The sequence below is a fragment of the Corvus kubaryi genome, unplaced genomic scaffold, assembly GCF_017639235.1.
Source record: "Corvus kubaryi isolate FWS band 111438036 unplaced genomic scaffold, C.kubaryi_AGA036_p1.0 split1-131, whole genome shotgun sequence".
NCBI lineage: Eukaryota > Metazoa > Chordata > Aves > Passeriformes > Corvidae > Corvus > Corvus kubaryi.
Window position 1 is genome coordinate 17,926,708 of NW_024582073.1, and position 13,805 is coordinate 17,940,512.

A 13,805-nucleotide genomic window follows, 5' to 3' on the forward strand; every position below is an offset into this window, starting at 1 on the left:
GATTTTACAATCTGAGCATCTGACTGTATTTATTACTTAAAAGTTGTCTTTCAAAGCTTAAAACTTCAAAGGAAGGGGCCTTTTTTTGCTAAAGATCCTGTTTATATAGAGAATATCAGCAATCTGTTTATCACAATAATTAGGGTATTAGCTGTTTGAAGCACTTGCTCAACTTACAGGATGAGCAAGTGCTGAGCTATATGGCACTAGGAAAACGTGCTCATGGGATGTAAAGTCTGGAGTTCTTTTATGGGGTAAGCCAGCAGCATTGGTGAGACCAAATGGTAGAGATTTTGGGGCTAAGGGAGCAGGAGGCACTGCATTCTCAGACATGCTTTGTGCCTGAGTCAAGCCACAGAGTGTTTTGTGTAATTGGGAGTTGTCTTGTTTCTTTTCACCTATATTAGTTGATTCATAACAGGCAGTGTCTCTTCCTATGAAACTTGCCTCATCTATTTTTTAACTGAAAATCACTACTTCTGCCACTGTCACATTATGAATTCAATTAGCAGTCTTAGTATTGTATTGCTCAAATGCCAGTTACAGTAGCTAAAATATTTTTGTCTTTTATTTTTAATAGGAAAATCAGCCTGTAGTAGTGAAACGCAAAAGGGGACGGCCTCGTAAATACCCTCTTGAAGCAGTACAACCTGGTGGTAAGTAGTTCATAATACCTGTGTGAAAAAACAAGGATAATAGTGACATTCAAGTTCTGAACTCATATTTCTTCCCTCAGGTGGGGAGTCAAAAGCTGATATGAGCACTGGGAATGTAAGTGCCTTTATTTTGTTTGGGTGCATTTAAACACAGTATTTCAAGAGCCATTTACCTGTTTAACAGTTTACAGCATCTCAGAAACATCTTATGGGAAACTTGATAATTGAGTTCAGTCTAAGCAAACAAAAACGGTTAATAGTCTCTCTTTATATTTTGATTTAAAAGTTCATCTATATTGTGTTAAGTCAGAACATAGCAAGTTACCTATCAGCTTCATGCTTAGTTCACTTAATACAAATTTAAGTGTTGTGCCAGATAGCAATATATGCTTGTGTGCAGGGTGAAATTTTGGTGGTGTGCATGTGTGTCTTTTAGTTCGTGCTGAGAGTAATTTTGGCCTGAAGAGCAAGGGTGACTTTATTTCAAAAACGAATTTTTTTTCCCCTCTGCTGAATGTGTCATAATAGTAGCACATAGTATCTCTTCATAGCTGTAAAATAAAATAGTATGTATATTGCAACATTACAGTTCATGCAAGAGGTAGACACATAGTGGTGTGTAACCTAGGAGCTCATGAAACATACCTCTGTCTTTTAAAGCTCAGTGGTAATTTCCTAACTCCTGTGAAGGACATTGACAGCTAAGAAAGTGTTCTGTTGGCATTGTTTCTGCAATCCCATTGGATTACAGCACAGGGCAGTAATGGGTCAGGCATGTTTGTGGAGTACAACCAGGTGGATTTATTCCCGTTGAAGGCTTCTCTCCAGGGAATTCCTCTATTTCAAAATCAATGTTATTGCATAGAAAAGGGCTTATTTTAAAGTTATATTGAAACACATGTTTTCTTCCTGCTTGCCTGGTGAGGCATCAGCTGGCATGGCTGTTGGAGATCTTGGGAATTTACCTAGTTTATGGATAACAGGAATTATTGTCTCTGCTTGTTCTGTCCTTGTATTTCAGGCAGCCCTTTGAGTCCTGTCCCTTCTTACAGGTTGGCTGGAATTCTGTTTCAGAATTCCTAGTCTTTCCTAATTGATTTTTTTTTTCAATATTAATTTAATGAAATGTAATTTGATCTGGTGTGTGTTTTGGTATTTGGTTTTGGTATTGTGGGTTGGTTTTTGTTTGGTTGTTATGAGGGGGGAGGGTTTGTCCAGTTAAGGATTAAAACAAATTTTAAAATCACCCTCAAAAATAGGTGTACCTTGGCACTGTACTCAGTGCCAGTACTGGAACAGAATCATCTTGTTCTGGTTCAAGTATTTAAAGGTCTTGTACCTCTTAGTGATGAGTGAGTGATTGGTGTCAGCTGCAGGCTGGCTCAGGGAGGAGTGATACCTGCCCTCCATCTGAGACAGGGGTTCTCTAAGGTGAGATACCTTTACATGACAGTTTCCCCAGGGCTGCTTTGGGAACATGTTGCTACTTCAGAGGAATCATAGGCATCCTACTGCAGTCATTTGGTGGTGAAAGCACTGAAGTTTTTGGACAGTCATCACAGGACATTGTGTAATTATACATAGCTTTTTCTGCATTCTGAGTAAATAAAAAATTTGTGGTGGTTTGTAGTTCTGTAAATCTGTATGTGGGATTACATAAAGTGACTGTACAAAACTTCTTTGTTGATAACTAAATACTCAGAAATGTGTTTGACTGAAACTGCTTTTATCTTTTGTGTCTTTTATTGCAATTATTTTATTGTCAGGTTACTGAAAGCGCTATGATTGGTTTATGGGCTGATTTGACTTGTTTCAGTTCTTCATCAAAACAGAAAAATGGATCCTATTGTTAAACTCAGTACAAACTTTGTGTGCTCATTAGAATGTTCACATGTTCTAGATCTACAGATTCATTCTGCAATGAATCTGAGCAAGTTTCTGTGATTATGTAATACAATGCTGAATTTTTCTGATTTTCTTTAAATTAAGTAACCCACTTTTTTTTCATTTCAGCTGCAGTCTCCTACCTTTGCAAGCAGAGGGAAAACACCTCCAACAGGTAAGAAAATTATATCTGCCTCAACATATAAAACAAAAAATGGAAGAAGTAAAGAGGGTTTTCACAAAAATCACATGTGAATCACTTTCTTCATCCTGATATCATCTCTGGCAGTCAGTGTTATTCATGAATGAAAATGTCTGAAGTAAGAGATGAAGTGAAGACTTGTCCCAAATTGCTACCAAGTTTTTCTTTTCAAAAAAGAGCAGCTTGATAAGAACTTAGTTGAAAGATGCAGCAGCACTACTCAGTGCTGAATAATGCATTGCAGAATATACCAAATGACTGAGTGGGCTAAGTACATGGCAAAGCTTCAGAGGAAGGTAGGTACCCCTATCATACTGGCTCTTAGTGACTGTTTTTCATTTCTGCGTGTTTTCTTTCATACAGTGACTATCAATCACTCTTACTACATTAAATTTCAAATTTTGTTCAGTTAATTGGTTTATCTGTTGATATCTATCTAAAGAGCTTAGAGGTATCTTGAGGGGATGTTTCTTCTTCCGTTTTCACAACTGCTGTAAGATCTGTGGAAGATGGTTGCTTAGCTTGACTCAAAGATGTTCTCTTAGTGCTTCAAACTAAAATACAATTAAGTGAAATACCTTTCTGTTTCTCTTTCCTAATTTTTCTTGTGTATAGAGTCTGAACTGCATTGGTTGTTTAAATGTGTCTTTTTAATTATGGCCATTCATAAAACAAACTTTAAAAACCTATTTCAGGAAGCAGGTGAACCTGAAAAGTAGGTTAAAAATTGTTTGTAAACAAATGCAAACAAACATGTAACAAATCTGAGAAAACAAATTTTCTGGAGTGTCCAAAAGCTTAGGTTTCTGCAGAGATACTAATTTGGCTGCACTGCACATATGGACTGTTTCCTATTTTCTCCACATTTGTTAAAATGTCAGCTTTAATCCATATGCTTCAGAATTGTCTCTGAAGGGTTAGCTCATTGTGTGGTACTTGACTTCTGTGAACTGCAAAGAGAACAGACAAGAATGTGAGAATGAAATAAAAGTGCATTCTACTTTGTTTTTTATCCAAGAGGACAGACACCTCACCGTGTACTTAGTTTGAGTGTGTTATGTAACATTCCATTTTCCAGGTACAAGGCTGTTGATACCACAGCAATGCTAAGAGAAGTGTATAAAGTGGAAGAATGCACTATTAAACTTTTCGTCCTATATTAGTATTCACATGCATAAAGGGCTTGAAAACCCTTGAAATTGCAATGAGAAGGAAGCCAAGTTGAATCCCTCTGTGCAGTTCACTTATTCTGGTAATTTCTGGGTGTTCTGCATAAGGATTTGAAATAGGGACACAGCCACATGTGGAGTGGGATGCAGAGATTTATTTTTGGTCACTACAGCACATGCAGTTAGGAGGCATATGTTTTATGAAGGCATCATCCTCCCATAACACTGACACTGAACTTGAAACTAATTACTTAGCACTAATCAGCAGTTGCTGCTCTAAAATTAGTAAGATTTTTAGATACCATGTCTTACTATTTTTATACTTACCTTTAGGCAAAAGTATTACATTTTCGTATCTTACAGAGGGTTGTCTGTTAAAGGCATGTCATGGATCTAGATGGGATTATTCTTGAGTCAAAAACCCCTTTGCCACAAATTTGCCAAAATGTACCAGAATTTTGAAGTATCTCTTTTGAACGAAACAGAACTAATACATGCTGCTTGTATTATGTATGTACTTACGTTGTGTGAAGAACTTTATACAGTGGACAGTCCTATGTTTTATTTCACTTACTTTTTTAATACTTAAATATATTTGTGTTGTACTTCATTTGCTTTTGTATAAAGTTTTTCCCCATAACCTTACAAAGGAGTTCCAAAATGCTTGCGTGTGAGTTTTAGAATATGTTTCTGCTCTTTGAGATCTATTTTAGATCCGTCGCATTGATGTTCTTTTGTTTGTTCTGTCAGTCTAATTGGTGAGGGTTTTAGCATTTGTGTCCTCTTTCATATAGCTTTCAGAAATTAGACAGGAATTTTATGGCAGGGGAAAAAAAGATACAAAAACTTGCTTTTATTTAGGTTGCTTCTCTTTTCTATTGCTAAGGATTTTTATCCTTGTGGTGTTGAGATAATTCTGCTTGACAGAGTTCAAAAGCTTTGTAAAATAATCTCTCTCATCACAGAGTTAGGGTAGAAGTGGTAACCATGGAGAGAAGCCAAGTTGAGACATGGGATGTAGAGTTAAAAATCTGTTTTAACGTGTATAGGCTAGCCTGTAAAAATTACTGAATTGCAAGTAAGAAGTATTTCAGCAGAGGAAGTCATGTAATTTGCATACCAGGTACTAGAAAGGTTTTAAATAGTGTCTTCTTGAGCTTCATCTTGGTCATCTTCGTGCTTCAGCATGGGCACAGTTAAGCACTAGAACAGATTTACTGGAGAGACCATGTTCTTGGAGACTTTAAAAATTGGACTGAACAAGGTCTTGCCCAGTATGATCAGATCAGTTAATTTAGCCAAGCTTTGAACAAGAGATTGGACTAGGTGACCTCTAGAGGCTCCTTCTAAGCCAAATTTGTCTGTGATTCTGTAATTGGTTGACAGTAGTTAAAAGGGGCAAGTAACTTCGCTTTTCCATTAAAACAAAACAGCATATGCAACAAAGCAATAAATACTGTCAGTCATATAAAGCCTTAGTACTTAAAAAAAAAAATTTAATCGTTATCCCAGTTTCTGTATATAACAAAGTATAACAAAGCTATTTTCTAAATTAGAAAAAGACTTTAAATGTTTTCTGAGCTACTATGATGTTTATGCAAAGTTGAGAGAGTATGAAAGAACTCCCTTTTAAATTGATTGGTGAAAGATTTGAAGTTCAGGATTAAGTTTTGTTCTTTCTTTTTAGGTACAGACATATCTAATAAGAAAGAAACAACAAACGTAAGTGCAATTTGTAAATTTACAAGCAGTATGTAATGAAAAATGTCTGTCTTCTATGTAAAGTAGTTGGTTCTTGACTTACTTGGTTCCATTTTGTTTTTTCAGGAAGATGAAACTGAGAAAGCAGAAATGGTTGTGCGTAAAAGGGGAAGAAAGCCCAGGCGTTCTCTGGTTCAATCAGAGGAAACTGGTAAAAGCTATGCTACTCCTAACAGAATAAGAAAATACTGCTGTGCCTTTCTGTTTACTAATAGCAACAAGATAAGCTTTATTCAATTTTCCTTTCTTGAGGAAAAATCATTGAATTACAGCTAGTGTAAATATTATGTAAATATGTGTAAATTGCTGTAATCTCATGTCAGAATTGCTACATCCCAGATGCTTCTGTAAAGACTCATGAATTGTCTATGAATTCTGGCTATGAGCTGTGTAAGTAAACTGTGGTGAATGCGTTAGCAAGATTTAGTCAAACAAGTGTGAATTAAAAATGCTGAAATATAAAGGAAATGGAAAATTACTTACTGAAAATGGGATTTGTGACTAGAATACCTTTTCTAAATTAAGTGTTCATGTCCTTTTGGAGGGCTTTTGGAAAATTATAGCATATGTGTAAAATTTTACATGGACAGAAACACTGGAGCCAGAGAAGAAACGTCGGAAATTAACATCTTCTGAAGATGAACTAAAAGAGCAAGAGGAAGGTGAGGAAGAGGACGGTGAGGAAGATGATGATGCACATTCTGGGGCCACAACTAGATCAGCCACAAGATTAGAGGCTCAGAGGTAACTGTAGAGACTCCAATAACAAGCTTTTTTCCTACATTGTTCTTGGTTGTGTTACGCAGAAGAGGTTGTTACTTCCTCTTTTTGACTTTTTCTGTTTGTTTGCTTTAAATTGATAAGAGCTTCCCAAGTAATTTTGATTTTAATTCTAGTAGCACTTTTCTAGGAATGAAGAGACAAAAGTGAGGTGGGGGTAACTGTTAGGGTCTCAAAAAGCATACTTGAATATGTAACAAGGTAAGAATTGATCCTGTTGGCACTTTTCATCCTAGTGATGACTCACTAGAATTTGAGTCTAAGGATGCTTGGTTCTGATGGGTAGAATGGGACATCTGTGTTGACTGTACAATTCACCATTGGATATTTGGTGTTGGAACAAGGTGAAAGTATAATTACTCCTGTTGGTGTCTTTAAGTACTGTCCCAGTTAAATTCATGAATCTGCAGTAGTGGATGATTGAATTTCTAGTACGGTGATTTGCAATCTTGCTGCAAAAGATGTGTAGTAGCAAGAGTTCTGTTCTCAGGAAGCCGTTCTTCATCTGCTTTAGCACAGGTCTGCCTTTTTGTGGGCAAACTGACTTCTAGCAGAGCTCATCCTCTTGATCTTATTGTGGAAACAATGAAAGATAGCAGCTTTGGGAAGTTTTGATTTATGTTGCTGTCTTTCAGAAGAGAATTGGAGTCCAGGGGTTTTTTATGTTAGTGGTGAGATTACTTTCAATTGACCATATTTACTTCACTCCCGGATATTATATGTTATATTGTGTATATTATATGTTTGCCTTTGGGCAAACACATAGTGCTCTTGAACTGATAATTTCAGAACTGAGTCTGAAAGTAGTTACATGATTCTTGATTTACATAAAAACTGTGAAGGTTTACCACTACCACTTAGTAAACAACAGTTTTGTTTTGGTGAAGGCAAAGGGACTTCCTTTAGTCTCACGTAATTGTTAACTCTAAAGTTGTAATAAAGATTTAGATATTTGTGGGTTTATTCTGTTTGCTTGTGGAAACATCTGTTTTTTATAGATTTGGGTTGTGTCTCAGATTTCCAATGCTACCTTTCTAGCTCTGATTGCAACAAAGCATCTTTACCTTAAGGTGCTGCTTATGGTCTGCATTTTATAAGTAGCATTTGGAAATAATTTTGTGGAAGGGGATGCTTCTTCATTTTCAGCATTGCTGGATTTCTCTGACTTAAGTCACCTGTTTTCTAAACTATTAAATTAATTGCCAATAACCAGTTTTTCATGTTTTTGAACTTGTGGGTACTGAAGCTCATATGAGTGAGTTCATACTACAAGATATTCTTTTGAACATGGACACTTATGTACAAAATTTATTGCAGATTTGGAATGGGTTTTTTGGGTTTTTTTGTGAAATACCAAATATTGTCAGTAAAGTAGCCTTTTGATTCTACATTTGATATGAAAATGCACAGCTTGGCATTGCAGTATGTCTTTAAGTAGGCAAATACGTTTTTTTCACTGTTTCTTTTTGCAACTTTGATTTACTTGTTGCAAATACTATGTAGCCTTAATTATCTTCACTTGGAATGCAAGAAGAAAGTGACTTGGTAAAAGTATTTTCTTATATATAAATTCATCATTCTTTTGTATTACAGAAAACAGCCCAGCAAGCCAACCACACGTGCAACTTCTAAAGGCAGCAGTCCAAGTTCAGTTTCTCCTAGAAAACGACAGAAGCTAGCAGCAAAAAAAAGATCTTCAAGCGATACAAAAATTAATAAATCTCCTCCATTGACACAGTAAGTATTAAAGTTGAATCTGCTTTGAGTATTTGTTTTGGAAGCCACTACAGTGATCCTTTCCTTATACGTAACATACTGTTTCAAAATCTGAACAGCAGACTAGTTTTGTTCTGTTCTTTTGTGATATATAAAAGCTTTTAAAGGATTTTCTTCTGTTTACATTTTTTCTTTTTCTTCCTTTATTTGACATTTGGAAGGCTAGATTTTTTTCTTTATATCCTTGGAAACCTCTTGGGAGAATCTGAAAATGCTGTTTATGTAGTATTTTAACTTGAGCTGTGATTCTTTCCTGGGTGAGAGGGTAAGAGCATCGGTAGTTCAGGTTAAAGCTAAATATGATTATGTGATTCTAATGCTTCAAAGATCTAAGATCAGCTGATAAAAAGAGGAGAAACTCTGAGAGCCCTTAGACCGAGTTTTGAATGTATTTCCCTTTCCCTCCTTTCCTGGCGGCATTCTCTTTAATTTGTAAAGCTGAGATCACAGTGCAGAATCCCAAGGGAATAAGTAACAAATGTGACGGACAGTTGCTCTGCATCTTGTAGATTACCTGTAAAATGCATTGCATGCCAAACACGTGTTGCTGTTGTCCTCTCTGAAATGTGCCAGTGTCTTCAGGCTGAACCTGGGGAACGTGTGCATTGTGTGCTGATGGCTGTCGCAGTTCACCTCAGCTCCATTATTTTGTGTGGTTATGAATGACCAAGAGTTTAAGCCCACTTACAATTAGTTGCAGCTGGAATATGGTGAGCATATAGATGGGGTGTGTGAGTTCACAGGGTAAGGGTATGTGATGTCTGCCCTCTACTCCCCCTTGTGTGTGCAGGGCTTGAGGCACTATTGCTGCTATTCTGTCTTTGTGAGACAGGGTACAGGGTAATGAAGGCCATTATGTTCTGTTATAAATCCACAAACCTTTCCAGAAAAAGAGAAGGAAGAAGGGGAATTCTAGCCCCAGATTCTACGTATGGAGCACTCTCCAGCATACTGAAATAATACCCCATAACCTGTTAAGAAGTGTGTTTTAGTAGTAAGCTTTTATATAATATATCCTTGTAGTTCAGCAGAGATGGACAATTTAGCTCTGCCCTCTGAACAGAATTGTGCCTGACTGCTCTTTGTTTTACAGGTTCTACCATTGTGAAAATAATTATTAATATGCTTTTCAGGTTAAAGGTGCAGTCTGCCAAGCGTAAAAGGGAGGACAGCCCAACAGTGGTACGGAGAAAAGGCCAGCAGAAAACAGAGGAGACGCCAGTAAAGAAAGCAAAACGATAATCTTTACCAGCCAGTACTGTTCTTGGAAGAGTCAAAAGGAAAACAAACATCTGTGCTTCTATTTTTTTTAAAGCAAAGGGATTTGCACGTGCTTGTTTCAGAGCTCCAAGTTAAACAATGCAGTACTTTTAAGTTACATTTTAAACAGCTTTATAAACTATTGTTTATACAGAATATTATGTACATTTATTTCAGATGAAAAATAAGTTTACTTTGTATCTGAATGAAAAACAAAGTAGTTATATATTTTATCACTGACTTGGAAAGTTGGAGTTTCCCAATGTGACGTGCTAATGCAGATGCTTCCAACCCATAAGGCACCCATGTGCCTAGTAATACACTTTGTACATAAACTTGTAAAAATAGGTTGTATTTTACTCTGTGTATGAATCTAATCAATGATGGACATTTTATTTATTATATGGAAAGCATTGGTCTGTAAACTTTAGTATATACCTTAGGGTTTTTTAATTATATATTTTACATTCTATGCAGATGTCAGTAGGAAACTTCCCCTCCACTCCCCCAGGGCTGTCTAAAATCTGAAGTTCTCTAAAATATGCTCAGACAGTTGGTAAAGTATTTTTCTCGCATGTGTTAAAGTAGTTTAGCATAGTGAAAGGGACTTGGCTCCTTTCTGTTCACATTTGTGACAAAGTATGACATTTAAAATGTAATCTTACTAGATTATATTTTCTCTTGTAAATTTACTACCAACTTCAAGAAATAAATAGTAATAGGTTAGATTTACTCAAAGTCAACCAATACCACCCTAAAATGGAACAGTTTTATTTTGCAACTAAGCACCTGTTCTTTCAGTATTTATCTTTTTCAACAGAGGGACCCATTGAAATCAAACATCACTTCTCCTAACTATAGAGCTTCAGCATTTTATGTTACATTTTATACACAGGTATTAAAAATAGAAGCTGGTATTATTGCCAGAATCTTTTTTTAATGTATATTAACTCTGGTAAGAGCAAATGTTCAAGTGAAGTTGTATATAACGTTGAACTTTTCTTATGATCAAATGTGTCTCTTGTTATGATGTGATGAATTGCCAAACAATCTGAGATTATTTTAAGTGTTTTGTTGATATTCTGGTTTATAATGAAAAACTATTTTGGGGGTTGGAATTTTACTTTTTTTTTTCTTTATTTTTCTTTTTTTTGTGAGTTTTTTTTTTCAACTTGTTGTAAGGCAGATGTTTCCGTCAGATATTCTGCTAGGTTTCTTACTGAGATTTTTATATAAAAAAATATAAAATGTTTGCCAAAAATCTGAGTTGCCTTATTTTATTTTCCTTTAATTGTTTGACTGTGGAACTTGTCTTTACAAATGTGTCTGGTTGGAGTCATGTCTATAAGCTTTACCTGCTTAGAGCCTTTAAAAAATGTTCACAAGTGCTTATATTGTAGGTATGTAAACAGTGGGGAAAGTGTGTAACTGTTCACCTGCCTTAGTACACTATAAAAGCAAGTGCACACATAATGCTTTTCTAAGCGAATTAGTCTGAAAGATGAAAATACCTTTGCTCTGAAAATTAACTCCTTTTACTTTATACAGTAACTCTGCTGCCATATTAGTACATACCTAGCTAACATACTGTTTGATATATTCCTATATATTGCTAATACTGATGTTTATACACAGTTGTAGGATAAGTTGAACCTTTCCTGTTTTCTGTTTTTTTCCCTTTGCCCCCTGCAGTCTGCACAGACCAAAGTTGTAGATTTTGTCTCAGCCTTTGTTCTGTAAGGCTAAACAGGCTGAAATGCTTGTTTTTCCATGAGTGCTTTCCAGACTTTAGGTGGAGTCCTCCCCTGCACCTGTTTGTTTCCTTCACATGAATTCAGTAATGAGATTGCTCAGGAGGTTCCTAAGGAAGCCTCCCCACTCCGCTGTACATTATTATCATTTACTCTCTCTGCTGGTAGTGCCTGTCCTGCCCCAGGACAGCTCATATTTGCCTGTTTCACAGGCACAGCTCTTCTGATGGATTATAGTGATTGACAAAGCTCCAGCTTGTGTCAGATCCTTTTGACTGGCTCTTGTCTGATCTCAGTAGAAAAACAGCTCTGAAGATCGGTGTCAGTCTCTCAAAGCTAAGCTCCTAGGAGGTGGTCTACTGTCCTTCCCCCTAGTGATGGATAACATTTAGGAATAATATTTGGAAACATCTTCTTGTCTATGCAATGTATCTTTGATCATTGATTAAATTATTCTGTGATATGAAGGCATTAAAGGAATTATCTTTCTGCAGGACAGCCACTAAAAGGGAGGATAAAAACTGCCAGTTCCACAAACTTTCAGCTGATGGACATTTCACTTGCTGACAGCTTCTTTCTTGTCAACAAAATAGATGTTTCTGCTGGGCCACATCACTGTCAATCCATACTGGGAATTTTCTTCATTTTTTTGCTTAGTTATTTCAAAGTATCATCTAAATTACTTTTATGCTTTACAGGGACAGTACTGGTTTGCTGTAGTTAAGCAAAACTTGAGAGGTTCAAGCTGGACATGAGGGAGAGTTTCTTCAGTGAAAGAGTGGTTAAGCATTGGAACAGGTTGCCCAGGGAGGTGGTGGAGTCACCATCCCTGGAACTGTTGCAGGAATGACTGGACATGGCACGAAGTGCTGTGGTTGAGTTCACATGGCAGTGTTTGATCAAGGGTTAGACTCTGATCTTGGAGATCTTTTCCAACCTTCACCATTCTACTGAATTGATTGTTTACAGTTGCCAATTCTTTTGTACCTTCCGTCTCCCAGAGCCCTTCTGAGTACAAGACATGGAGGGGAAGAAGAATCATTTTTCCTTGGCTGCAGCAGGAGTCACAGTGTGGCAGAGTAGAAGAGAGAAAACTCAGGCACGAGAAGTCTGACACTGATTATGTGGATGATGATGACTGGATTTACTGCTGATATAGTGTCTAAATATTGCCAATGTAAGACAATCAGGTCTAAAGGGTTAGATATGAGCAGGAAGAGCTAGAAGTATTTACGCTCTTTGGCCTTGCAGAATGCACAGTTACAAAACCATAAAGCACCTCTGGAGCTACTTTAGGATTTTATCTCCTTATGTGACAGTTTGTCCTGCAATTCCCACCTGGTTTTCATCTTGGGTATTGTGGGGTATGTCCAGCCCCTGCCATGGAGAGAGGTCTGCTGAGATAAGGAGATTGCTTAACTGCCCAGCAGGACTCTCCCTGGAAAGGCAACCACTTTTCAGTTACGGTGAGAAGAAGACAGACCCAGAATCCTCTGGGAGACCCTATGCAGATCCTTTGTAGCCCACTGGCCTTTACCCTCTGACACCCACCCCCTGTATCCCTGTAAGATCTAGCCCTCTGCCCCTGTGAGCAAAGAGCTCGTCACTGGCCTCCCCTTCGCTGGGTACAGACTAATAAAGCTGCCCCATGTGGAACAGCTACACGGGTCTCTCATCTCTCTCCCTGGTCTGGCCTGGAGATTGCCCAGCAGAGCTGAGCTGAAATCACGAGCTGACAATCACTAGAGAGCTGACAGCCTCTGCACGGGCACTCCGGCTACGGCTGAGGGACGACACCGGGCCCTGGGAAGACGATCTTCCACGGGACCATCTCTGTGGACCGGTCACAGCTTCATGGGCCAGAGCTACTGACCCCACACCAGCCACATTAGGGTATCATTGCCCATCAAAGACAGTTGCGAAGTGAGGGAGGGACGAAGTGAAGAAAACTGTCTTTTGCCACAGTCAGACACACCCATCTTGTTCAGAAGTTAGGCTTGTACTCCACCCTGAATCTTGACATACGTATAAAGCAATGATACTTTCCTAGTCCATGCAAAGTTAGAGAGGTCAGGAGAAAAATACTGTCCTGCACTGTGATGAAACAGAATGTCCTGAAAGTGTTTTGTGGAGATATTTGCTCAGGGCCGTTTGGTGCAATAACATGGCTAGGCTGCAATCCCAGTAAATTTCTAAACCGCTTGGCTGGTTTTTATGTTTTAGTGGCTGTTTTTTCTTCCAGTTCCTTCTCTTGGAACAACTTCATTTCTCTGAATATTAAAATACTGAGTGAACCAGAGCTGTGCTGCTGGAAGATGGAGTTCAACTCCTCCTGCTGCGTTTTACAGAACAGGACCTTGAGTCCTGCTTGCCATACTTCGGCTGCCTGTGTTCCCAGCTGGCTGTTGGCTAGCTCTCAGGATCTCTTCATATTTCTAGTGCATTCTACTTAAAGGCTATTTACACCTCTTAACTGTCTTCAACTTGAAATACTGTGGGGTTATGTACGACACAGATTTTAAATCACACAAATGGATTTTATTCAGTTGTTTTTCTTTCTGGTGGG

The 13,805-nt window shown here is 37.7% G+C and overlaps 1 protein-coding gene across 3 annotated transcripts in view; it reads left to right on the forward strand.

The window, feature by feature from the left end:
- Positions 1–10,751, forward strand: part of BOD1L1 (biorientation of chromosomes in cell division 1 like 1) — a 36,715-nt gene extending 25,964 nt beyond the window's left edge. For 2 of the 3 annotated variants that reach the window (XM_042052823.1, XM_042052825.1), the window contains 7 exons: positions 581–656; positions 737–771; positions 2,670–5,633; positions 5,739–5,823; positions 6,263–6,416; positions 8,046–8,189; positions 9,362–10,751. In XM_042052823.1, the coding sequence (XP_041908757.1) occupies positions 581–656; positions 737–771; positions 2,670–2,795 (237 nt within the window). In that variant the 3' untranslated portion in view covers positions 2,796–5,633; positions 5,739–5,823; positions 6,263–6,416; positions 8,046–8,189; positions 9,362–10,751. The remainder of the gene's footprint in view (positions 1–580; positions 657–736; positions 772–2,669; positions 5,634–5,738; positions 5,824–6,262; positions 6,417–8,045; positions 8,190–9,361) is intronic. The other variant, XM_042052824.1, reaches the window with a different exon arrangement.
- Positions 10,752–13,805: the final 3,054 nt, after the last annotated feature.